At 43.8% G+C, this 27549-nt stretch overlaps 1 protein-coding gene across 1 annotated transcript in view; it reads right to left on the reverse strand.

Annotated features, from left to right (window-relative positions):
• LOC124777422 (fl(2)d-associated complex component) overlaps positions 1–27549 on the reverse strand; it is a 541124-nt gene that overhangs the window by 117778 nt on the left and 395797 nt on the right. The window contains exon 2 of the mRNA XM_047252820.1: positions 1281–1343. Within this exon, the coding sequence (XP_047108776.1) occupies positions 1281–1343 (63 nt within the window). The remainder of the gene's footprint in view (positions 1–1280; positions 1344–27549) is intronic.

Here is a 27549-nt window from a genome sequence, read left to right on the forward strand (position 1 = left end):
CATCGTGGATGCTGACGTATGGGATGCTTCATGTCTGGGGTCGTGCAGGCAATGGGCTTTGCACCGGGCACTTATCACAGGACTGACCACGCAAACCCAGTGCCAAGCAAAGCCGCCGTTTTCGGAATACAGTGCTGTGGGCAGATTATAAGCCTCTCGTAGAATGTTTGCTATTCAATTAGTGAAACAGCAATAGTGAACCACTGGTCATGAGAATGATGGTGATGTATGTGTTTGTACAGTCTATGGTGATGATTTTGGCGAGAGCTTCTGGTAATTGTAGGTTTGTGACTTCAGTGAAGATACTATTGAAACGGATGTTGGATTTAGGACGTGTATTGAGGAAGAATGCACCAGGAAATAGGACATGTACGTCAAAAGATGAATTGGATTTCAGTTATGCTGGAAGAATTTTGATTGAAATCTTCATATGTGTTGGGGAATGGTGTAGGTACAGTTAGTAGGAAGTTAAGTGTCAGTGAATATTTTGTGGTTAGGAGAAATCAAAATTGAGTTGAGAAAGGATGTAGACAGTTTGTAGATGTGGAGAAGGTGATATTAAGTACTGTAAGTACTCCAGCAGGCCAGGGCTTAAAAGAATTTTGTACACCATGGTGTTAGTGTTGGTGTTGGGATTCAAGGTATTGGGTATATAGGAAGGAAAAGGAGGTGCGATGTGCGATGAGTGGGAATTTTATGAGCTGGTGCAGAATCCGAGTGAAAGAAGACAAAAACTTTCTAAATCGGAGATCGTATAAATTTATTTTCTTGCAAACAAAGGGTTTCGACAGACTTTGTTGCCACCTTCAGGTCGCAACAAATTTTTGAAGACCTAAAAATGACAGGAAAGTCGTCGAAACAGGTTGTTTGTAAAGAAAGAAATATTTGCGCGATCTTAGCTTTAGAAAGTTTTTGCCAAGTAAAAGAGATTGCTCCTTCTAATTTATATGCACGAGAAAATTCAATAAAAGAAGATATCAAGAGACGGAAACCGGTTTTGGAGCATAAAATTTGACGATCTGAAGGCTTCGATAAAATTTAGAAGGTAGCGAAAGTCACTGACATTTCGAAATTAGCAACTGAACTGATGTGGCTTAACAAATGAGAAGATTTTTGTCTCTATGGTCCACCAAGAAAAAGAACGGGTTGAGGTAGATAGTACACACGACGTATCGAATATGACACTTCTAAAGCAGTATGTAAACACTAATGCGAAGCATTCGATTACGGGTCTTGCTGGCAGTGCAGGAGCGAAGAGTACAGGAGAGACCAGGACTCACCTCATCCTCCTGCGACGTGGCCATTTCCGGCTCGTTCTCCTCCAGCTTGGTCAGCAGCTTGTCCTGGAACACAAGAGGGCACTTGTTAAGTCACGGATTGTCTAGAGACGCTGGTTCTGCGTTCTGGTATTTTGCAGTTTGACATTACCAAGGATAGGTACAGTGCACGCCACATCAGAAGCGTACCTGGGAGGCAGAGAGGGAAATAGAGAAAGCGACAGGTATTGGTGGAGGAAGGGACGCGCCGTACAGACACACTTAACGTTAGCCAAAACTAACAAAGTGCTATTACAGTCAACAATGAATGAAATTGTGCGACTACTGCACCGTCTGGAGGAAAACGATTGTCGCTCTTCAGTTTTAATCACAGTACGGCATCTGGAAGAAGAAGGAGCCTCACTGGCTGCCGACGATTCTTGGAGGTACATGTGCGGAATATTTAAATACTGGTCCGCCTCCCAGTATGGCAGCAATCCGAATGTTGTTCATGCGATCGCTAGAAGCTTATTTTATCTGTAGCAGAAGTGCTCTATTGCCTGTCTAAGTCATCATTCAGATTGGATGCTGAATTATTTGCCTGTAAGCTTTTGAAATTAATTATAAATAAAAGTAATTTATTGTTATTTGAAGCATAATAAATGTAACGGGCCCCAAGTATCGCTAAAAATAGTGATCAACCTCAGCATACTGTGCTGTGCATGACGAGCTTCGGTTTCACAAAGCAACCAGAAGATGAGGTTCACGTAGTAAACTCCCGAGTTGAAACGGGGAGCATGTTGATGTGGCTGCTGTATCCAAGGGGCACTGAAGCTTCACGCGGTGCAGTAGAGGCAGGGGGGTTGCCTGCAGAGCAGGCACACGCAGTGGGACGGCGTACAAAGGGCCCAGTCGACAGGCAGAGTACGCAGTCTTTGCCGTACTATTTTGTTTCGCCTATCACGTGGAAGGATTATAGAGGAACTCAGGATCCTTCCACCGTTGGGTATTTAGGGGTTGCACGGTGTGATGCTCATAGAGTGAAGTACAAAGTCAACTGGAGTTCAACTGGGTAGTCACTGGGTCCATTTCCTGGCCCGACGACCTGTCAGCTAGTATGGGGGTGGCTCTCGCCCACGACTTTCATCGCTCAGGGAATGGACTATGGAAGAGTAAATTCACCTAATTAAGACTTCAATACAAAGTGATTAATGGTCATGTCAGCGTTCTTCAGATGAGTGTTAAGTCCTGTATGTATTTTATTCATTAATAAAAGTTATGAACATTTACTCAGAAGTCACATAATATTTTACGTATAGTCATTACAGGCAATGTCAGCAATTGAGGTGGCATAATAGTTAATGCATTGGACTCGCAATTGGGAAGACAACGGTTCGAATCCCCGTTCAGGCATTCAGGTTTATGTTTCCCGTGATTTCCTTAAACGGAGATCGGTCCTCTGGAAAGAGCACGACCGATTTTCTTCACCATCATTTCGCAATCCGTTATTTTCTGTCTATTACTACCTTGTTGTCCATGAGGAGTTAAACTCTAATCTTTCTTCCTTTTTCCTTACAGCAATGCCGAAAAAGTTCTATGCTGCTTTACAGTTTTTCCTTAAATTTGTCACATTATGTAAATGACATAGAGATTGGAATGTGGAAAGAAGTCAAACAAATATATTTAATTTAAGTGCAGTGCGATGGAATCACTGTCCACTGCTTGTGATCTAATGATTAACGTCACTGCCATCATGCGGTCACGGGTTCGATTCTCAGATGGATTGGAGATCTTCTCCGCTCGGAAACGGTGTCTTCATGTTGTCCTATTCATGACAAAGACAATGAAGTCGTTGAATCGATGTCACCATACAGGCGAACAACCCTTGACATGATGTTCCAGGAGGAATTGTCGATATTCGGGGATATGACAGGATCGATCATTCGATGCAGAAGAGTCTAGTAAATATCGGCTGTAAAATGCTTAACTTAACAGCTACGAGCAATTGTTTATCTTCGCCACTGAGAATCCATCGCTTCTACTGAACAAGTGTTCATAGCTCGTAATGTATGTATTTCAGAGACCATATTTACTAGCCAAATATTTCTTCTTTTTGTTCATACCACCTCCTCCCATAACACAGAAAGCAAAAAGTTTGCAGTATAAGAGATTTGTTTCACAGTGTCGAAGGTGCAGAAGCACTCATACCACTTCAGGTATGCCCATGTTTACTAGACATTTTTGCTTCGAATGAATATTCCTGAATGTTGACCATCCTTCCTGCGACACCCTATGTTATGCTGGTAATTCTGTTATGCTGGTAATTCTCTTTACAAATTAATCCACAGCATTAAATTTAAAAGTTTCCAGGGAAGTAAGCTTCAGTGGAGTGGAAGATGTTCCCCAAACAAAAAGCTGCTTGCTTCAATTCTTAACTCCACCACATAAACTACGTGACATTTAATATGGTCAAGTAGGTTACTGAATACATGTGTACCAATCAATTCGACTCCTTTCTGTAGTAATGTTAACCACCTGGAGCCTTTGTAGCAGTCGTTTCTGGTGCTAGTGCTACATCTACGAAGTTGACAAATTTTTGAGAAAAAAAATATATATTTCAAAATGAACATACCGTAATAAGCCGTTGTAGCATTTATTACGTTCAACTTACAATTGTAAATCATACACTAAATGAAAGAGCAACTCAAGCAGTTTTTTGGTATACTTGTGCGCAATGGGAAGAGCATGGAATGACGAAGATCGACTGGAAAACGTGTTGAACGAATGCTAGTCTTTCACGCTTAGCTCCAAGAAATATCCCCGCGGAAAGTTTATGGGCCTTTCTTTTTCGGTGAATCAACTGTGACTGATGTTTCTTATCTTGGTGTGCTACAGCTATGGCCCATGCCTCAATGGGAAGAAGCTGAACAACGCACCTTTATTTGGGAGCAAGATTGGGCACCGCACCACTTGCAAACTCAGTACGCGACTGGTTAAATGACGTTGTATCTGACCGGTGGATTGGGCGCAAGGGGCCGGTTGACACAGTATTTTATGCGTGACCTCCACGTTCGCACACCATCTGACGCGATCATGGGTGTAAGCCTCCGATACCAGCTTACCCATCCGACTTTAGAAACAGTGTTATTGCAGCAGTTACTCCTGACACGTTGATCAAGGTTTCGGAACAAATCGCCTACCGACTCGATGTGTGATCAGTGTTCACGCCGAATAATTGTAAGAAAAACTATTTGTGTTTCTCTTTCATTTAGTGTATTATTTATAATTTTAAGGTGAGTGTAATATGTGCTACAAAGCCTTAAAACCCGTGTATTCATTTTGGAACACCCTGGTTATATATATTATTCGTACAACACGCTTCTATAGTCTGGAAATACTGTTCTTTCAAGTTTAGGTATCCTAAAAAGGATTCCGTAAATTAACGATGAATCTAAATCTCCCTAATAAACTAGTTAATTAATATTTAAATCGTCTCTAGCCATTATCAGGCGTACCACAAATGTAGTTAAACCAAGGCGCTTCATTAATTCTTAGCGGTGCGTTTTTGATCAAGCTTGTGTCCTATCTGGAATCTCAAAAACTTGACACTTCCTGCTTCGTGTATTTCATTGTTTGAGAAAACTATTTATGTAGTACCATTTTTCCATGCTGCCTTCTGTAGAACAACGAGGCTGTTTTTCAGTTAAGGATTGTTGGTGAAGAACTCAACCCGCCTCAAATATTTTCAGAGAAAGCTTTGCTTCTGGGCATCATGCCGATCTTCGGATGGGTACAACTGTTTAATTGCAGTAATGTACTCATCAGCAGCCGGTACAACCCTTAAGCACCACATACGAATGAGTTCTTGATGAAACTATATATGTTGTGTGGATGATTTGAATAATACAGAAAAATATGTGTATATAATTTATGAAATATAAAGTGAATGATTCTGCGTGACAAAAGGAGTCAAGCAGCCAGAAGGCACGGACGGATGTAAATGTAACTTTGTGAACGTACGCACCATCGCCGAGTGTGTAAATGATTCAAGTTGCAATTTTCTGTGACAGGTAGAACGGCGGCCAGAATGTGTTAGTTTTGTGAATGTGTAGTGTTGTTATCCTGCGTGCCAGTGTATGTAAGGGACGTCAGATGTTGACTGATCTCACGGAGATGCCCATACTCGTATGAGAAAGCCTTATCAGTACCTGATAGAGTTTAAAGGGTCGTTTTTGTGGGTCTAATTTATCCGTCTGGTCTGATGTACTCTTATTGTACTGCAATTCTCCGTTTAATATTCGAGAAGTATTTTAAACACAAGTCTCATACCGATATTTGCTCTTAGCTCCTAGCTATTGGACAATAATACCGCAAGAAATTCCTAATTTATCTTTTCTGATAGTTGCTCATACATCTTCAGTAAAGTTAGTGGTTTTCTTGGACTGTGATTTTAAAATATTTCTCAAGCCACGAACAACACGGCATTCTCAAGATGGTCGCGAAATCCTCTCCTCGGAAGGAAGCAGAAGGCTACGTCAGGCAAAAAAAAAAAAAAAAAAAAAAAAAACAACGCAGTCCTAACAAATAGATGCCACAATAGCCCAGAATATTGCGTTTGGCGCTCGAAAGAATTTCATGGAAAATTTTGCTGTCGTGGACTCAAGTATAGTTCCCGCAACAGCGCAGACGCACTCAAATAACAGCGAAACGAAAATTAGCCTTAATCGTTTAATATAGGAAACACACCTAAACCCGAAGAGCTACCTATTCCAATCTATCAATCTATAACACAGCTGTCTGACAGATCTTGACTGTAAAGATTATCATTCTCCTGCGAGCAGGAGAGCTTCTGTAAAGTTTGGAAGGTAGGAGACGAGGTACTGTCAGAAGTAAAGCTGTGAGTACCGGGCGTGAGTCGTGCTTCGGTAGCTCAGTTGGTAGAGCACTTGCCCGCGAAAGGCAAAGGTCCCGAGTTCGAGTCTCGGTCGGGCACACAGTTTTAATATGCCAGGAAGTTTCACTCTAATGTTGTTTGTGGATTATGAATGTTCCGTTGTTATGATAACAATCTGTTCATGTGCCTTTCGAGCATTACGGAATCATTCGATGGTACCGAATACTCGTATTTTCAGCTTACATCAACCTTGAATCCAAGATCCTGTGCAGACTGTCTAGACAGTTGCTGTCTCACAGTTGAACATCTGGGTTACCTGCATCCGCAGCTAATCAACTGTTATGTCATTGCTGGGAGACCATGCGGTCGACTTTGTGAGGTGATTAGCCTGATATTATCATTAATTTCATACAGTGTCAGAGTTGTATTTTGTTCGCGCATCTATTGTTGGCCAGAAAAAAGGTTACTTGCGGACGTCTGTGTAGACAGCGGTACACGTTTTTTGCAACTAAAGATCTTCGATTATAATAATCGTAATACTGTGAACAATGGTGAACTTCACTGGGGAACAGTACTTTAGGCTGTGAGGTTTTTACTTTCGATAAAATCAGCGTCATGACTATGTGTTATAGTCGTATACTTTATTTTGGCAGTGCTCAAAATGGTTCAACTGGCTCTGAGCACTATGAGACTTAACATCTGAAGCCATCAGTCCCCTAGAACTTAGAACTACTTAAACCTAACTAACCTAAGGACATCTCACACATCCATGCCCGAGGCAGGATTCGAACCTGCGACCGTAGCGGTCGCGTGGTTCCAGACTGAAGCGCCTAGAACAGCTCGGCTACGGCGGCCGGCATTTGGTAGTGCACTGGCAGCTTTGTGTCGGCTGTGGACACTTGTAGACTGTGATGATTTGACTGAAGATTGCAGTAATGAGTAAAACCAGTTAATATACAAAGCATTTTTAGTTGAATCATTATTTGGTTTATAGTCTTACGATACACAATATGAATTTTTGCAGCACTTACACAGCTAGCAACCGAAGCGGTACGTAGACATCGCGGCGCCATCACCGACAACAGGCATTAAAATGTGGGGCTGTGCTGGAAAGTAATAACTCCCAATTTTTTACATGAAAAATCTTAAAAATTTTTAAATAAAACAAATGTTATTAGCTTTCTGTACCTTTTTCTTCATGTTCTTGTATTTTCAGCCTCCTGTCGCTAGGGTGCTCTGAATTGTAGCGTCTAACACGGCGGTGAGTAACGTACGTATGTCGGCCCGTGAGAAACAGCGTGCTGTAATCGAGTTTCCAGTTCGAAGAGTTCGTTCACGCATCTCCTTCAGCAAGACAGTGTCAGACCATATACGATCGCTATGACATCTGCAACAGTCCGACGACTTGGGTCCAGTGTCATCAATAATCCTCCATATGACTATCCGACTTGGTCGCATTCGATTTTCACCTCATTCCAAAACTAACAGAACACCTTTGAGGACTTCACTTTCGTAATGATAAAGCGGAGCAAGCAGAGATGAGATTATGGCTCCGTCGAGTTAAACGTTCTTCAGTAATGGTGTCAAGAAAGTGGTCTCTCGTTAGGAAAAATATGTTTCGTAGCCAAGATGACTGTGTTGTGAAATAAATATGTAGACATGAAGAATAGCCATATGGAATGTTAATAACGTTAGTTTCATTTACAAAACTTTAAAGGTTTCACATAAGAAATTTGGAGGTATTACTATTCAGGACGCCCTCGTAAGGAATATTGTATTTTTTAGACAGTTCAATTACTTGTGATACAGTAATTTCATAGAAACGTCCTCATTCCGGGAGGATATGTCAAGCGCAATTACGCGATTCATGAACAGTTACTGTAGAATTACTTCAGGCTAGATTATGAGAGTTAATCGGGAGTTGGAAAGGTACGTCATCAGACGTGAAAATCTGATTGGTTCGTAGTATTGAAATCCGTCTCAATCCACTTGCGAGCGTCGTGTCTTTTCCTCGTCCCGACAACTGACCAGAAGCTCAGCTTAGAGAAGAATGGGTGGTATGACTGGCAGCAGTCCCTGTATGCCTGCCAGGGGATTGTTATGGGGGAGAGAGGAAAGGAGAGGCCGAAAATTGTCGCGCTGTGCTGGGTATGTATATCTGCCCCTTCCGGAATCTAATAGCCAGTCACTTGTCTCTACCTGCCATGATGGGCTTTACGTATGTAGTGTCACTTCTGTCGCTGAAACATCCATCATATAGCAGTAGTGGGCAGTGCTAACGTACCTCCCACGGCAGCAAATTTAAATTATAGGCAAACTGCTTCGTTCACAACTCTATAACTCTCTCTTGTGTGCGATCGACATGGAATGCTTCTCGCATCCAAAAAGTTATCGTTACAGACCTGCATCCACCACTACCAAGTTACCGACACATAGGCCGATTAGGAAATCAAACACGTTAGGTAATCATATATATTTGCCACTCCCACTTGTGCCTCAAATAACGAATCTAAAGATCCAGTTAAGCAAGTGCTTTTCTCACTAAAACGTTTCAATAACATTACACCACAATGTGTGAACCACGAAGCTGGCAAATGGAATACGAAATCAACGTTAATTAGACACTACAATATAGTCTAAAGAGTAGGCAATTTCTCATCTTAATGGATTACTCAATATAGGAATGGAGAAAACAGAGATATTATGGAGCAAGGAAACAGATGCAGATAACAGCACCATATTGTTAAGAAGTAGCAATAAATTTTACAGAAATAAAACTCTCAGCCGATATCTGGAGAATATACTGTCCTTTATCCACATATAAAAAAAAGGGGCTACTGTGTAACCAAACGATGTCTTGCAGTATGCTGGCCGCGGTGGCCGAGCGGTTCTAGGCGCTTCAGTCCGGAACCGCGCGACTGCTACGGTCGCAGGTTCGAATCCTGCCTTGGGCATGGATGTGTGTGATCTCCTTAGGTTAGTTAGGTTTAAGTAGTTCTAAGTTCTAGGGGACTGATGGCCTCGAATGTTACGTCCCATAGTGCTCAGACCCATTTGAACCATCTTCCAGTAATTAAACAACAAAAATGATATCCTTTCTTAGAGAGTACTAACCCACGGGTTACGCGTTCTGTGAGGTTTGGAAGGTAGGAGATGACGTGTTACCTGAAGTACAGTTGTGAGGACGGATCATGATTTGTGTTTGGATAGCTCAGTTAGTAGAGCGCTTGCCTGCAAAAAGCAAAGGTGCTCGTTTCGAGTTCCAGTCTAGCACACACTGTTAATCTGACCGGAAGTTTCACCAAAGCTAATGAATGAATCTCTGCAATACATAGATATGATGAGTGCATCCGAAAAGAAAGGCAGAGAATTCGTATTTTATATCCTATACACTTCTGCAATCGACAGTTATTTTAGAGTCCAACTATCAAAATTCATCTACTACTTCTAGCGACTAAATGCATAAAATAAATGCCTCGGCATCACCTAGCAATTCGATTACATTCCACTACCCTTGATGTACTTTTATTGATCTTTATTCTGTAACTCATCCTCAATACACTATCTCTCCGTTCTGCTGTTCTTCCAAGCCCTTTCCATCTCTTACTTTGTTACATAAACATCAGAAAATGTTAAAGTTTATTCTTCTCCTCACGCATCTTTAATTCCTTTTACAAGTTTCGACTTAGCTTTATTTAGTGTTTTCTCAACGTACAGTTTAAATGAAATGTGGGACAGATAACAGTCCTGCGTCATTCATGAACTACTGCCCCACTTTGATGTCCGTCGACTTTTAACTGCAGTTTGGTTTCTGTACAAGTTTTAGATATCTTTTTATTCCAAGAATTTTATTGCTGTCCTCTTTAAGAACACCTGTGTTTGTGTCCAACTCAACACTGTTAAATGCTGAAAAGCTCGTATGTACTTACGTAGATAGAGAAAAGGTGGTGACGAGTCTTTCAAGTAATAGCTTTGTGTCCATCCCAGTCCATGTTTTTAAGTATATACTTGCTTCCCCCGATAACTGGAAATGGGCACAGGTCATCCCCGTTTTCAAGAAGGGACGTCGAACAGATGTGTCGAACTATAGACCTATATCTCTAACGTCGATCAGTTGTAGAATTTTGGAACACGTATTATGTTCGAGTAGAATGACTTTTCTGGAAACCAGAAATCTACTCTGTAGGAATCAGCATGGGTTTCGAAAAAGACGATCGTGTGAAACCCAGCTCGCGCTATTCGTCCACGAGACTCAGAGGGCCATAGACAATGTTCCCAGGTAGATGCCGTGTTTCTTGACCTCCGCAAGGCGTTCGATACAGTTCCCCACAGTCGTTTAATGGACAAAGTAAGAGCATATGGACTATCAGACCAATTGTGTGATTGGATTGAAGAGTTCCTAGATAACAGAACGCAGCATGTCATTCTCAATGGAGAGAAGTCTTCCGAAGTAACAGTAATTTCAGGTGTGCCGCAGGGGAGTGTCGTTGGACCGTTGCTATTCACAATATACATAAATGACCTTGTGGACGACATCGGAAGTTCACTGAGGCTTTTTGCGGATGATGCTGTGGTATATCGAGAGTTTGTAACAATGGAAAATGGTACTGAAATGCAGGAGGATCTGCAGCGAATTGACGTATGGTGCAGGGAATGGCAATTGAATCTCAGTGTAGACAAGTGTAATGTGCTGCGAATACATAGAAAGAAAGATCCCTTATCATTTAGCTACAGTATAGCAGGTCAGCAACTGGAAGCAGTTAATTCCATAAATTATCTGGGAGTAGGCATTAGGAGTGATTTAAAATGGAATGATCATATAAAGTTGATCGTCGGTAAAGCAGATGCCAGATTGAGATTCATTGGAAGAATCCAAAGGAAATGCAATCTGAAAACAAAGTAAGTAGGTTACAGTATGCTTGTTCGCCCACTGGTGAATACTGCTCAGCAGTGTGGGATCCGTACCAGATAGGAGCGATAGAAGAGAGAGAGAAGATCCAACGGAGAGCAGCGCGCTTCGTTACAGGATCATTTAGTAATCGCTAAAGCGTTACGGAGATGATAGATAAACTCCAGTGGAAGACTCTGCAGGAGAGACGCTCAGTAGCTCGGTACGGGCTTTTGTTGAAGTTTCGGGAACATACCTTCACCGAGGAGTCAAGCAGTATATTGCTCCCTCCTACGTATATCTCGCGAAGAGACCATGAGGATAAAATCAGATTAGAGCCCACACAGAGGCATACCGACAATCCTTCTTTCCACGAACAATACGAGTCTGGAATAGAATTGAGAACCGATAAAGGTACTCAAGGTACCCTCCGACACACACCGTCAGGTGGCTTGCCGAGTATGGATGTAGATGTAGATGTAGATAATGACGTAGAAAAATTCCACCTTGTATTGTATGGATCGTTTGCTCCACTGAGTACATGCTTGTAGGGCATTAAGGGAATCGAAGCAGAAGGATTATTTTCCTCGATGACGCCTGATTTGAACCATTGCCTTCAGGATCGCAAGTAGTTCTGCTTTATAAAAGGCAGCTTCAGTTTCCAGGTGCGTGCTGGAACTATACGGTCAAACGACCGGTGGACGCGTGGACGCCTGTTACTCTACGTGAGCGCGCGAGGCCCGCTTGCGCCCCCGCACACCTCCTTCGGCTCGTCAGCACCGGCCGCGTCCCGCCCTGCCGCTTGTTGACCTGCGGCATTAATCAGAGGTCCTCCTCTGCTCTCGCCTGCTTTCGGATCGATGGCTCTGGAGGACTACCTGTGGCTGTCCGCCGCCTCTCCTGGCCCCTCTGCCCCATTCAGTGGCAGCCTGCCAGCTCCCAGTACAGGGTCGCCACTTGTCTCTCACCTCCATCAAGTCACTGTTGTTCATGGCACAATGATACTCTAGTGGACGGTACAAGACATGAATTTCGTTTTTTTTCTATAAATGTTACGCCTCACAGTACTGAAATTCAGCTGTATTACGTTTCATTCAGTGTCTTTCTTTAGCACAAAGGAAGCTATAAATCCTATAAAATTATATCAGTTGATAATTCTGTAAATACGTCGTAACATTTTTGATTTACATAATTCAGTCTAATAACGGGCATAGCCAAAAATGAAAAGTTCAACCCAAATTTTGATTTGAAAAGTATAATACAACATGTAACCTATTATGATACAAGAGGGAGCACTGTGTACAACTAACATACTTAACATTTATATACATTTTTAATGAATTAATTTTCTCAGCTGAGGATTATAATTGATTATCATCGACTTAGCTATCATTACTTCATACTTTAATGAACATATGGATATTTAATTTCTTCATAATTTGTAACTGTCTGGAATTTGTCAACTAAAGTATAATATTAGTTCTATTAAAATCATAAATTTCACGATTGAAAATAAGGTGTGGAATAATTTAAAATGATGTTTGTGAGATAATTACTACAACTAAATTACATTTATTTTTTTAGATGTTAATAGTATGAAGGTAATAATTTTAAATTATCAACGGAAAGGAAATTAACATTAAATTTAGAAAAGAAACAAAAATTTTAGGCAGGAGAAATAAAAACTTCAAAGTTTGTCACTCACATTATAATTCTGTCAAAGACGGCAAAGGAACTGGAAGAGCCGGCCGGAGTGGCCGAGCGGTTTTAGGCGCTACAGTCTGGAACCGCGCGACCACTACGGTCGCAGGTTCGAATCCTGCCTCGGGCATGGATGTGTGTGATGTACTTAGGTTAGTTAGGTTTAAGTAGTTCTAGGTTCTAGGGGACTGATGACCTCAGAAATTAAGTCGCATAGTGCTCAGAGCCGTCTGAACCTTTTTTTTTGTTTTTTTTTTTTTTTTTGAACTGGAAAATCACTTGATTGGAAATAATAATCTCTTGAAAAGACGCCATGAGATGAAATAAAACAACAATAACGCAGTGTGATGAAATTGAATCAAGTGACGCTCAGGCTATAAGGTAACAAACTGGAACAGTAAGACTTTTAGATGAGTTTTGCTAGCAACACAACTGACTGTTGTTTGCTGACCTAGTCAGGTTGGACACAAGCGACGTATAAATGTTAAACGTTACCGGTTCTTCAAAATAATAATCCTTTGTTAGTCAAGATCGCAAAAATTATTTGTAATCATGATAACTAGGTTTTGATAAAACAGCTATCCGTATTCAGATCTGAAATTTCATAGCAGGTAACCTTTTCAGTGTGGGTGACAGGTCGTTCCCCTGTTAGAATACTTCAATTTTACCTTATGTTTCTTATTATCTATCTCAAATTCAGAATACTTTCTCTCACAATTATGTGAGAATGTGTATTTAAACAAAAAATCAGCCCCTCTTCCGAAATATCCAGTCCAGGGGAAACACTATTGTTGTCCACAATTACATTTCCTGAAATCTCCCCCTCACTTTCCCTTAAGAATAAATCTATTACTTCTGCCGAACATACTCAACTTTTTCCACATTCGCTGATGCAACACACGCAACACTATAACAACCTTGTTCAGTATTCGCCGATACAATATACGAATTACTATAAGTATTTTCTTAAACGTCAGCCGACACTTTCCTAGCTCATTGCCCATATCACAAGGATTGGTGCTCTTAGATTTATATCAGTCGAGTTAACATTACATTCTTTTGTCGTCAACTTTGCGCTTACTTTTGTTTTAGAGCCTGATCCCAGTTTTTCCCAAAATTGTTATTATTCACTTCTTCCCCTGAGTCAAATAATCCTTCTGGCCCCATTTCATCGTCTAAGGTATTGTCTGCCTTATCCCTCTCCCATTTCTGTTTGTTTGCTACCTAATTCTCCCTACTTTCATTTCATCTCTCACAGCTCCATTTACATTATTCGTGCCCTGTTTTCCAATTCCCTATACACTCTTGAATTTGGTACCAATCGTGTCCTTTTCCTTACCCTACACCACGGCATCATAAGCAGACAACCGTAGATTGCTGTCCACCCTCTGAACCAAATCATTTATGTATATAGAGAACAACAGCGGTCGTATCACACTTCCCTGGGGCACTCGTGATGATACTCTTGTCGCTGATGATCACTCATCATTGAGGACAACATAGTTGGTTTATTATTGAAGAAGTCTTCGACACACTCCTATATCTGTGAACCTATTCCATATGGTCGTGCCCTATTTAACAGCCTGCAATAGGGCACCGTGTTAGACGCTTTCTGCAGTTTAGAAATATTGAATCTGGCTGTTGCCCTTCACCCATATTCAGCAGTATATCATGTGAGAAGGAGGTAAGCTGAGTTTCGCACGAGCGATGCTTTCTAAAACCACGCTGATTCGTGGAGATAAGCTTCCCAGTCTCAAGCAAATTTATTATATTCGAGCTGAGAATGTTTTCAAGGATTTTGCAGGAAACCTAAGTTAGGGATTGTGGGTACGTTGCCTTACCCTTCTTTGACGCTGTTTCACTAAACTCAAGCGTACAACACATTATACTCGCCCATAACCAGCTGGCCTGTTACGCGTGGCGTCAAGCTTTGGAGGGTTGGACTCTGCCGGAGAACAACTTGACTCTTTTTGTCACTGCTGAGTCGTCGGCGCAGTCCACTGGGCGCACTACGTGCCACGCAGCGCAGTATTCTTTGTGATTGGTCCTCCGTTAACAGCCTGCAATGGGGCACCGAGTCAAATGCTTTCTGAAAGTCTAGAGATATGGAACCTACCTGTTGCCCTTCATCAACAGTTCTCAGAATATTATGTGAGAAAATGACCTTGCATTTTCTGAACCAGTCTTCCTAGCGTCATTTCATGTTAATAAAGTGTGTAGTACATCTGCCGCTAGCCATTCGTATACACTAGTTTCCTTCTACCAGCGGTCCATTGCGACTACTTCACAAGTTGCTTCTGTACAGGTACAGCTTTAAAATTCTCATCGAAGGTGGGCGGGTGCCGTGGTGGGTGTTGCCGAAGTGGGGACAGTTTCTAGTTTTATTCACGAATGTGTTATTGTTGGCTGGCCGAAGTGGCCGAGCGGTTCTAGGCGCTACAGTCTGGAACCGCGCGACCGCTACGGTCTCAGGTTCGAATCCTGCCTCGGGCATGGATGTGTGTGATGTCCTTAGGTTAGTTAGGTTTAGGTAGTTCTACGATCTAGGAGACTGACGACCACAGCAGTTAAGTCCCATAGTGCTCAGAGCCATTTGAACCATTATTTTGTTATTGTTGCACCCCCACCCCCCCCACCCCGTGATCACACGACAGGAGGGTGCGAAATAAGACGACAAGTATAAACACACTTCGTTGACTTGGATGATGTTCAGTTTTGGTCTAATGATTTCGAAGGGTTCCAGCCTGCATGAAAACGCAAAAATTGCAGTCGCACTACACTGGAAAGGCGGGAGATAACGAGAAGAGTTGAAAGTCGGGGGTGTCAGCAGAGTCCAAGTTTTCAAGAACGTTTTCCTATTACTCATCCCACTGTGAAATCTCCTCAGCCGCAAAATATGCGAGAGCCAACGCTCAAAGGAAAGGGGTGGTCTCACATTGCCATTTATGGAACCCCCTCTGGTCTTTCCTTGGCAATTCTGAGCGTCATTGTATCCGAAATGCTTTACTCGGCCACCCCCCAAGAACACCTCCTGATTTTAACACTGGGCGTCGGGATTCTAGCCTCCATCGCAGAGGGATCGAAAAAAGGGGTGAAATGTGTGACAGTCTTATCATCGTGTGACCTGTCCATGGCGGGACTGGGCAGAATTGTAGTGAAATTTGGTCTCGGTATAACCCACGTAACATGTCACATGAACTTCTGACGCCCGGGTTCCCGGGTTCGATTCCCGGCGGGGTCAGGGATTTTCTCTGCCTCGTGATGACTGGGTGTTGTGTGATGTTCTTAGGTTAGTTAGGTTTAAGTAGTTCTAAGTTCTAGGGGACTGATGACCGTAGATGTTAAGTCCCATAGTGCTCCGAGCCATTTGAACCATTTGAACTTCTGAGCTCTGGGCTTTTTTTCCAGCATGTGTCGACACCTCGCTGTTGGAATCGTCCCCCAACTCGAGCGTGAAGTCACAGGGTGCCACGCTTTTGTGCCATTACAGCGGAAGGCTGTAGGCACTTCCGAGCTAAATTTCAAACTTCGGCATTGTAGTGGGAGACAATTGCTGTGTTTCGAAAAAGTGAGTCATTAATGGACGTGTGCAGTGCAGACTCAGTGTTAAGGGTGGTGGAAAAGGCGTCAGAGAAAGAGAAGGAGAGAGAGAGAGAGACAGAGAGAGATAGCCCAGACAGCCGGCGTGACGACGCGATATTAAAGCATTCTGGCCGCGGAGGCAGCAATCTCTAGACGCTCGCCATTCCAAACTCCTGTCACCCGCTGTCTGGACTCTGGAGGCGGTGACCGGAATGTGAGGGGAGGGATTGGGAGTGGAGGAGGCGGGCGCCAGAGGCGGGAGTAAGCTGCGAGTCGACCAACTGGTCCCCCCCCCCCCCTCTTCTCCCTCACGCCGCTGCTGCCGCTGTCGGCAAATTAGGAGGTGATGGGCGCAGCTGATGGGTAGGCCTGCGGGTCGCAATCAGCAAGGAATCGTTAGCGCTAGGATTTCACCCGGAACAAGTCCCGCCCACTCACCCCCACCGGCCACCGGTTCACCCCCGGCACTCACCCCCACCGGCCACCGGTTCACCCCCGGTTTTCCCAGTATTTGTTCGTGGACTGGGCATCGTTTCAGTTGACCCATGTGGTTTCCGCGTTCGGCTGCACGTTGCGGTAGAGCATTGTTCTTTTAGCCGATTTATTTAACATATTTCGCGTGTGAAGTGTTTTGCTTGTTAAAAGTGTTTCATCGTGTATTGCGTGTGAAATAGATTTACAATAGGTTATGCAAACAGACATAATGTTCAGACTTTTTGGAGTGAATGTTAAATTAATATCTTCTTAGGTGTTAAATTTTGCCAGATAGTTAGAAGGCATGGTCTCAGCTGTGCCAGCTACTTCCACAGCAAACATAAGAGAAAACAAGTTAGCAATGAATTCTTTAAATACGAGAACTCAGTATTCACATGAACAGCCTATGAACAAACATGCTTCTATGCGAAAAAAAGCACCCAAAACTAAAACTGGAAAACCCTACCCTAAAAGAATAAATTGCTTGGAGAAAGTGGAACCACAGTATACTTGACACTTCAGTTTCAGAACTCAGACAATATATGTGAAACAAGCACCAACGTTCACTATACTTCCAAAGGGCATCAAAATTACTTTGCACCGCATGAAGGACGTTTTACATATGTGAAACACTGCAGCATGTATTTCCTCCATAGCTACTCCGTGACAAACAAACATATCATCATCATTATTATTTGTAAAAATGGTTTGAATGACATTTACGAAATTAATAAATCTATTGGTTAAAAACAGACAGGGCAGAGAATAACGATAGATTATTTTCCTGAAACGTTTTCAACTGCTTATAGGACACTAATCACACAGAAACAGCCATAATTCTTTATAACCTTGTTTACAATGCGCAGGGATGGCATTGAAAGAATTTACAAGTTAAAATTCACCCATTACCCATACAAATACTAACGAAATATGACATTTAAGCAAATATCTTACTGCTTTCATTAAGCATATCTACTTTACGTAATTCTTATATTCTTTAATGTTCGTGAGCTACTATGAGGGCCTACATAAACAAAACGACTTTGACTTATATCTGTATAATGTTGATTTTAGACAGTAGAGTTATTCGACTGCTTCCGTGGTTTTACTACCAACATAACAGATTGAAGACCATTGTTTTCGCATCGTATGTTTGCTCTGTTGTATCCCTCAAATGAACGTATTATAATAAGTGAGTTAGTTAATGAAAATTTGTCATTATTGCCCTTATATAACATCACGTTATTTTTTTGTTTTCCCTTGCTGGCGATGCTTTCAATTCTCTATAAATATTTTTATTTCTTTATTAATACACATTCATATTATATTACTATCCAGAAAAACTTCAATTTCTTATCATTACTGAATTTCATCGCAGTCTAACGTGTGTTGGACTGAGACGATAGCAACTTCGCTGTAGCTTCCAGTTCGCGGAACTGGCGGCTGTTTAGGGGAGGGCCTTACACTGCGGATAGGCATGGAGGGGGGTGAATGGGCGGGACTTGTTCCGGGTGAAATCCTAGCGCTAAGGGCACGTCAATCAGCAGCAGTCAGCACCCCCCCCCTCCCCCCTTCCCACCACCACGTCCACTCCTTCTCCCAGCCCGCAGCTGTAAATAGAATACGCCGCTGGCCACTCCACGCCGTGGTGATTGCTGCGCTCTCCAGCGCAGGACCGGGTAGCAGGCGTCACACTCTATTGAGGCGCTGAAAGCTGACGTCACAACAAGTGTCCAAAACCAGATATTGCAGGCCACCTACATAGCGATACGACAAACTTTCAGTATTCTACCTGAGTTATCTGTTCACGCCAGTTTAGTACCTGACAGAGCAGTAACTGGGTAGTTAAGGAGTTACATAGCCCATGATTTTTATATTCCAGTATAACTAAACGGAAATTTGCATGACGTAGCTGCTTTGAGCGTTGAAATAATTCAACAGCGACCCATGAAAATTTGTGACCACTTCTCTAGAACTGTCACCTTGACCGTATCAGCCATGCAGACACGCTTCCTGCCTGACTCACTACCGATGTTGTCACAGCGTTAATTTTCTCCACTGTTAACAGCGTCACTGTGTTTCCTGAGGGAGACAAAGAAAGGTACGCATTCACAATGAAATAGTCGTGTGTCCGTCGAGGTGTGTCTGCACAATTATATGTAGTAGTAGTAGTAGTAGTAGTAGTAGTAGTAACAGCTTTATTCATCTGTAGATCTCTTTCTACAAGGGTATAGGACATGTCAAAGTATTTACAAGTTTAGCCCAATTTAAAATAAGCTAATTCGTATACACATACATTTCCAGACTTCTAGTTTGAGACAATTATTAGATTTACTCCTGGTATACAATACTTATTTTACAAATATTTTATTAAATAATGTAATTTCACACTGTTCACTCATATCTCACAATCAGTCACTGCACACACTATACACACATAGTTTCATAACACTTCACTCACTACACACACAAACACACACACACACACACACACACACACACACACACACACACACACACTCACACACACACTGGTGATCTCTGGGCCATTCTCTGTACCGTAACTTCCCATTTGCTATCCTGAAAAACTGAGTCAGCATCCCTCCTTAATGAATGAGATGTTTAGCTCAGAAAGAGGTGTTAGTATTGTGCTGTGTATATCTTGGGGGTAAGTATTTCTAGAAAGGAAAAAAAGAAGGAAAAAAATAAAGTGATGGTGTTATATGGAATTTTGGATGTTGTACAATAATAATAATTATTATTTATTTGTATAACATTTTTTTATCAAACCCCTACTCTGTTTTATCTAAGTAATACTTCAATGTTTAAAATGTATTGCATAATAGGTACTTTTTAGCTGCCTTTTTAAATAAGTTTATTTTTGCAATTTGTTCAATCTCTTTTGGTTATTTATTGTATAGTTTTATTCCTTGGTGGAAAATGTTGCTTTGAGTTTTATGTTTATTTTTTCTTGGTAAATGTAAGTTGAGTCTGTCTCTTGTTGCATGGTCATGGACAGAGCTGTTTGTGCAGTAATTACCAATGTTATTTTAGATGTGTACAACTGACTGGTAAATATATCCACACGGAGCAGTTAAAATACACGGTGTTTAGAACAGATCTTTACAATGAGCTCGACTAGTATTTTTGGTTATTATTCTTATGGCTCCTTTCTGGATTTTGAAAATTGTGTTCATATTTTGTACGTTCGTTCCCCAAAAAAGAATGCCATAGCTAAGAACTGGGTGTACATATGAATAATATGTAACTAAAAGACATTGCACGTTACACATTATCGATAGGATTCTAAGGGCATAACATGCTGATGACATTGCAAGTACCTTTGTGTATTCACACCACTTCAACGGAGAATCAATATTCATTCCTAGAAATTATGCATTTTTTACACACAGTCTGTAGAGGTGCCATCTACATTTAATTTAACATTATCATTTTTCCTCTTCAAACTGAAATTCATGGCATTAGTTTCCTTTATGTTCAATGTCACTTTATTACTTATTGACCAATCATAAACTTCCTTGAGAGTTTCATTTGCATTCTCGGCGAGGTTCTCTCGAACATGCCCAAAGAACAGAGGACGAGGAGATTAGTGTTTAACGTCCCGCCGACAACGAGGTCATTAGAGACGGAACACGAGCTCGGATTAGGGAAGGATGGGGAAGTAAATCGGCAGTGCCCTTTCAAAGGAACCATCTCGCCATTTGCCTGGAAACAACAGAGACAACACATGAATATTTATAGTTCTCTTGAACGCATTTGGTGGGCTGATAACACCTAACCAGTTTAGAATCTTACGGATCATCATCAAAACTGTTATGGCTGTGCCCTCCTGTAGTATTTTGTGATTCCTGGCTGGATGAGGACAGGTGGTATGATACGGTGGTGGCCGGTTTCCTCTCACTACAACACGGAATGCATACGTGGTTAAAATACACTTTATTACAGAAGCCAAGTGAGTACTTAACTTCAATGCTGTCCAATCTGAAAGAATCACATAACAGGTACCAATTATTGAATCTTGTCAGTGTTCATATCACAATTCTATACAATGACTAACGTTCCCTCACAGCTAGCTAACGTGACGATTATCACTGTGGAAGACTAGAGCACAGTGCGACGTATTCAGGTACACTACTGGCCATTAAATTGCTACACCAAGAAGAAATACAGATGATAAACGGGTCTTCATTGGACAAATATATTATACTAGAATCGACATGTGATTACATTTTCACACAATTTGGGTGCATAGATCCTGAGAAATCAGTACCCAGAACAACCACCTCTGGCCGTAATAACGGCCTTGATACGCCTGGGCATTGAGTCAAACAGAGCTTGGATGGCGTGTACAGGTACAGCTGCCCATGCAGCTTCAACACAGTAGTGACTGGCGTATTGTGACGAGCCAGTTGCTCGGACACCATTGACCAGATGTTTTCAATTGGTGAGAGATCTGGAGAATGTGCTGACCAGGGCAGCAGTCGAACATTTTCTGTATCCAGAAAGGCCCGTACATGACCTGCAACATGCGGTCGTGCATTATCCTGCTGAAATGTAGGGTTTCGCAGGGATCGAATGAAGGGTAGAGCCACGTGTCGTAACACATCTGAAATGTAATGTCCACTGTTCAAAGTGAACAAGAGGTGACCGAGACGTGTAACCAGTGGCACCCTACGTCGTCGAACTGTTCGTGCAGATGGTTGTTGCCTTGCAAACGTCTCCATCTGTTGACTCAGGGATCGAGACGTGACTGCACGATCCGTTACAGCCATGCGGATAAGATGTCTGTCATCTCGACTGCTAGTGATACGAGGCCATTGGGATCCAGCACGGCGTTCGGTATTACCTTCCTGAACCCACCGATTTCATATTCTGATAACAGTCATTGGATCTCGACCAAGCGAGCAGCAATGTCGCGATACGATAAACCGCAAGCGCGATAAGCTACAATGCGACCTTTATCAAAGTCGGAAACGTGATGGTACGCATTTCTTCTCCTTACACGAGGCACCACAACAACGTTTCACCAGGTAACGCCGGTCAAATGCTGTTTGCGTATGGGAAATCGGTTGGAAACTTTCCTCATGTCAGCACGTTGTAGGTGTCGCCACCAGCGCTAACCTTGTGTGAATGCTCTGAAAAGCTAATTACTTGCATATCAGAGCATCTTCGTCCTGTCGGTTATATTTCGCGTCTGTAGCACGTCTTCGTTGTGTAGCAATTTTAATGGCCAGTAGTGTACAATGCAAACTGAGTTCCGATGCGACATACTGAGGTAGTGAGATTGAGAGGCTGAGAGAGCTCGGTTGCCGGCGGCGGCCTATATGCATGCTGCCCAGGGGGTTATCGGCGCGTAGCCTGGGGGAGTGTCTTGGTCTGCTTTTGTGATAGGCACGCCTAGTTCAGCGCCTGCTATGCAATGTTTCGTAGTGTCGTTCGGTTTGCTGGCGAAGGCGTTCGCCAGCACAAAAACCAGTATGCTGTTACGAAAATAACGCTTCAAATAGTCCTTGACAGTCAATGTTTGTCATCTGTAATTAACTATATGAAAACTCTTTTGAATAAAAAATTATTGTTTTCAATATAGATTATGTATGCCATTTCGCTAGTATGAATTTCATAGCACATAGAATGAATCAGTTAAGTATCGTTTTTAAGACAATTCAGAACAAGAAGTATCAGTCCTGTGACCTTACAAGACTGGAATAAAGCAGCTGTTTGTTACGTTAATAAGGCTTGTATTTGTCACTGTGCAAAACAGTTAACAATTTAAAGTTTTAAAATCCCCTATATAAATGTCGAGTGTATACGACGAATGCTTCCGTGTAAAAGGTGGCAATTTGTAGATTCAATTTGTATGAAAATTCCGCGTAAACTGGACCTCTGTACTGTGTTACCAACTTAGATCATCTGGACACAAAATATCACGTTATCATATGTATATACCATGATTTTTATAATTTGCATTCTATCTCAAGTTCGTAACACGTAAAACCGAATCTGCTTCCTGTGGTGTCACCGCCAGACACCACACTTGCTAGGTGGTAGCTTAAATCGGCCGCGGTCCATGTAGTACATGTCGGACCCGCGTGTCGCCACTGTGATCGCAGACCTAGCGCCACCACCTAGGCAGGTCTCGTGATACGAGAGTGGACTCGACCCCAGTTGTACGCGAACCTAGCTATCGCCCAGTGGTACGAAGCCTTTCTCTCTCATTAGCCGAGAGACAGAATAGCCATCAGCTAAGTTAATGGCTACGAACTAGCAAGGAGCCAATTGTATCAGTGCCTATAGCTTACGAGTATTCAAGAGAGATGTATTCCAAGGAATCAATAAAAGATAAGTAAAAAGTATCTACATACTTTTCTTCTTATTCATTCATAAGTTCTCATGTTCCAGACTTCACGCCCGTCTTCTTTATGCCGTGCGTGCACTATCGGCCACAGCGTTAGTCTAGCTTTTTTTTCCAGCAATCCACATCACGGTGTCGGTCCAGCTACCGACACTACAATTATTGGCGACGAGATAAAGAGTTTGTATTAATTCATTTGCACCATTGGCCGATTTCAAGTGTTCTGATTGCTTACATTTAATTGTGTCATGGCTTCGCCACAATCTCCAGATGTACTGTCCGAATTTTATCGCTTGCAGAATCAGCAGACGCAGGCGTTACTGGATGCCCTTGGACAGCTCGTCCAGGGTCAACGTGCGCTGCACACCGATGCGGCCGCAGCCGCTTCACCGCTACCGCAGCCACAACCTGCCGTTGCACCGCCTTTTAGGCACTACGACCCGAACCACGAGACCTGGCAAGAGTGGTCTCGTCAGTTCGCCTTCCACCTTGCTGCCTACAGAATTCAAGGTAATGAGCGGCAGCCGTTTTTGCTTTCTTGTGTCGGTGTGTCCACATACCGTGTGATAGTGAAATTGTTTCCCCGACGCGACGTAGCAACTCTGTCCTATGAGGAAATTTTGTCTGCATTAGATGCCTATTTTAAAGAAACAGTTAATGTGGTTGCAAAACGGTATACGTTTTTTCGTACAAAACGTACGGCCGGTCAAACTAATAGGGAGTGGGTAGCAACATTGCAAGGACTTACTAGGGACTGTGCCTTTGAATGTGACTGTGGTCTTTCTTATTCAGATACAATGGTGCGTGATGCAATTGCACAGAACGTTTCTGATGTTCGCATACGGGAGCAAATTTTGAAACTAGTTAATCCCTCCCTTCAACAAGTGATAGACATATTGGATAGACAGGACACACTTGACTGTGCTCAGGAATCTTTTGAAACTTCGCCAGCTGTGTGTAACATTAACCGGCCCGCCGGGCGCGCTCGCGCAACGCGGCCCGGTCAACTGCCCTCGCGGCCGTCCGCACAGCTGACGTCGCGCGCTAAGCCAGGTGTGCCGCGCCAGCCCACAAATGTAGTGAAATCATGCCCGCGGTGTGCTACTAGACATTCGCGTGAACATTGCCCGTCACGCCAAGCTATTTGCTTTTTCTGCAATAAGAAAGGACATGTTCAAAGTGTTTGCCAGAAAAAGCTCAGATCAGACAATCACAATCATTCCAGGCCCTTTGCTTCGCGCCGGAATCGAACCAAGGACACTCAGGCTCGTGGACCTTCGCCTATGGACATTCATGTCGTTAATTCCACTTCGTCCAGTGACACTTTCTCTAACAGTAACAGTGATCGTCCCACAAAAACTGTGCGTCGACGTCGCCGGAAATCACGTCAATTAGCCAGTGATTCTGTACCAGTGTCTGTTCCAATTGCACAAAACAGTCGCTCTTGTCGTCAGCAGGACAATAAACTTTTTGTGGACTTAGACTTTGAAGGCAAAGTGATACCATTCCAGCTCGATACCGGAGCTGCAGTTTCATTGCTCAATCACGACACATACAAACAACTGGGCGCACCTCCGTTGCGTGCCGCAAATGTTAAGCTAACTACATATTCCGGACAGAAAATTCCTGTGTTAGGACAGTGCAGCCTTCTTGCAACATTCAAGGGACAAACAAAACTTGTGTCATTTTACGTTCTTCGTTCTTCTTCTGCAGTGAACTTATTTGGTCTAGATTTATTTAAGTTGTTTAACATGTCTATTGTAAATCAGGTCCTATCAGTGAATCAGACTGTGCCTACAGACAGTGTTTCTCGGCTGTGTGACGAATTTGCAGACGTTTTTGCACCGGGCTTAGGTTGCGCTAAAAACTATGAAGCACATTTAGAACTGAAGGTCAACGCGCAACCGAAATTTTTCAGAGCGCGCAATGTTCCCCACGCATTGCGTCAGGGGGTCGCAAGAACATGGAACAATGTAGAATCACAAGGTGTGAGTGAATGCGCGCACTGCCTCTTTCATTTCAGCTCCGCTTCATCGCTTATGCCGTACAGGTGTTCCGTTCGTCTGGACGACGGAATGCGAACGCGCCTTTCGCCAGTTGCAATCGGCGTTGCTTTCTAATACTTGCCTTACGCCTTTCGATCCCCAGAAACCCCTTTTGTTGATGGTAGATGCATCGGATTTCGGGATCGGTGCTGTGCTTGCGCACAAAGTTGGCTCACATGATCGCCCTATTGCCTTTGCGTCCAAATTGCTCTCGTCTGCGCAAAGAAATTATTCACAGATAGAGAAAGAAGCTTTGGCTCTCGTGTTTGGTGTTACTAAGTTCCATGATTTCTTGTATGGTCGTCACTTTACCATCATCACAGACCACAAACCTTTGACGTCGCTTTTTCATCCGAACAAGCCTGTACCTCCACGTACAGCGCAGAAATTCATTCGCTGGTCTATTTTCCTCTCGCAGTACCGCTACGATATCTTGTATCGGTCCACTGCTAAGCACGGAAACGCCGATGCGTTGTCCCGTTTGCCTGTTGCTGAGGATAAAGCATTCGATTCTTCCGAACTTGCTTGCATGTTCATTGATTCGGAAACCGATGAAGTGGTCGACTCGTTTCCGATTGATTTTCGTCGTGTCGCTACAGCCACAGCTGCTGACCCTGTCCTTGCTACTGTTTTACGTTTTGTTGCTACGCAATGGCCTTTGTCAAAGTCTCGGATCGAGGATCCGTTGGTTCGCCGATTTTTTGCTCACAAGGAGAGACTTTTTGTTCGACGTGGTGTTTTGTTGTTGCGTTCTGATAATGATCAGTCCCGAGTCGTGGTCCCACGTTCGTTACAGTCCTCTGTCTTACGGCTTCTTCACCAAGGACATTGGGGTATAGTGCGAACGAAACAACTTGCTCGTCAGCACTGTACTTGGTTCGGAATCGATGCTGCGATTACGAATATGTGTTCTTCGTGCCCGGCGTGTGCCGAACAACAGTCCGCACCGCCGCGGAAAGTCTTTGCGTGGCCAAAAGCCACTTCCCCTTGGCAACGCTTGCACATTGATTTTGCTGGTCCATTCTGGAATGCTCGATGGTTGGTTCTGGTCGACGCCTTCAGTAATTTTCCTTTTGTTGTCCGGATGTCTTCCACGACGTCCTCCGCCACCATCCAAGCGTTGTCTGCTATCTTTTGCATTGAAGGTCTTCCGCAGACTATTGTTTCCGACAATGGCCCACAATTCATGTCCGCAGAATTCCAGTCATTCTGCCAGGCCACTGGTATTCAACATCTGACATCCGCGCCGTTTTCGCCTCAGTCCAACGGTGCCGCTGAACGATTGGTCCGGACTTTCAAGTCACAGATGTTGAAATTGAAAGAGTCGCATTCTCGGGAGGACGCATTGTTGCTCTTTTTATCTTCGTATCGCTCTCAGCCCCGAGATGGGCGCTCGCCGGCTGAGTTGCTCCACGGTCGTCCTCATCGCACCTTGATGTCTTTGCTGCATCCGCCACGTCAGGTTCCTGTGCAGCGGCAGACTCCTGCTTTTGCTCCAGGCGACGTTGTATTTTATCGCAACTATCGCGGTTCACGGCGTTGGCTCGCAGGGCGCATTCTTAGCTGCCTCGGCCGCGCGATGTATTTGGTTTTGGGGGCCTCTGGTGAGGTGCGTCGGCATCTCAATCAGCTGCGCCTCTGTCGTCGCTCGGGTTCTGCCGCTCCCCGTCTGCTTTCAGCGACGGTGCCGTCCGGTCAGCGCCCTGGGGACCCATCTACTGGCTCGCCTCATCCCCAGGTGTTACCGACGATGCCTTCCATTTTGCCCCATGGCGACGCGCCGCCGCCGCCGCCGCAGCAGCAGCCGCCGCCGCCGCCGCCGCTTGTTCTCCCGCCGGCGCCGCCCGCATTCGACGCTTCGTTGCAGCCGCCAAGCGCCTCCCAGGGTCACGCGCCGCCGATCGCTTCCCGTGACCAGCTGTCCTCCGCCATGGAACTCCCGACCGCTCCGGACCACATGACGTCATCGCGCGTCGGCTACCCCGACGCAATGGAGGTCGACACTTTGGCCCCTCCTGTTTCTTTACGGGCGCATACACCGCATGTTGACGTGCACCCTGGACTAGTTTTGCAGGCGTTTCCTAGCTCCCCTCGGACCGGATGGCCGGGTGCGGGTGGCACAGCCTCGCCTGTTGTTAGGCTCCCCACCTCATCGCATACGTCAACATGTGGTCCTCCCCACGGCGGGCGGAAGCCTTATCTCACGACCGTTCGCCGATTTGCGGGGGAGGAATGTGGTGTCACCGCCAGACACCACACTTGCTAGGTGGTAGCTTAAATCGGCCGCGGTCCATGTAGTACATGTCGGACCCGCGTGTCGCCACTGTGATCGCAGA

Source organism: Schistocerca piceifrons, chromosome 2 (assembly GCF_021461385.2).
Source record: "Schistocerca piceifrons isolate TAMUIC-IGC-003096 chromosome 2, iqSchPice1.1, whole genome shotgun sequence".
Classification (NCBI taxonomy): Eukaryota; Metazoa; Arthropoda; class Insecta; order Orthoptera; family Acrididae; genus Schistocerca; species Schistocerca piceifrons.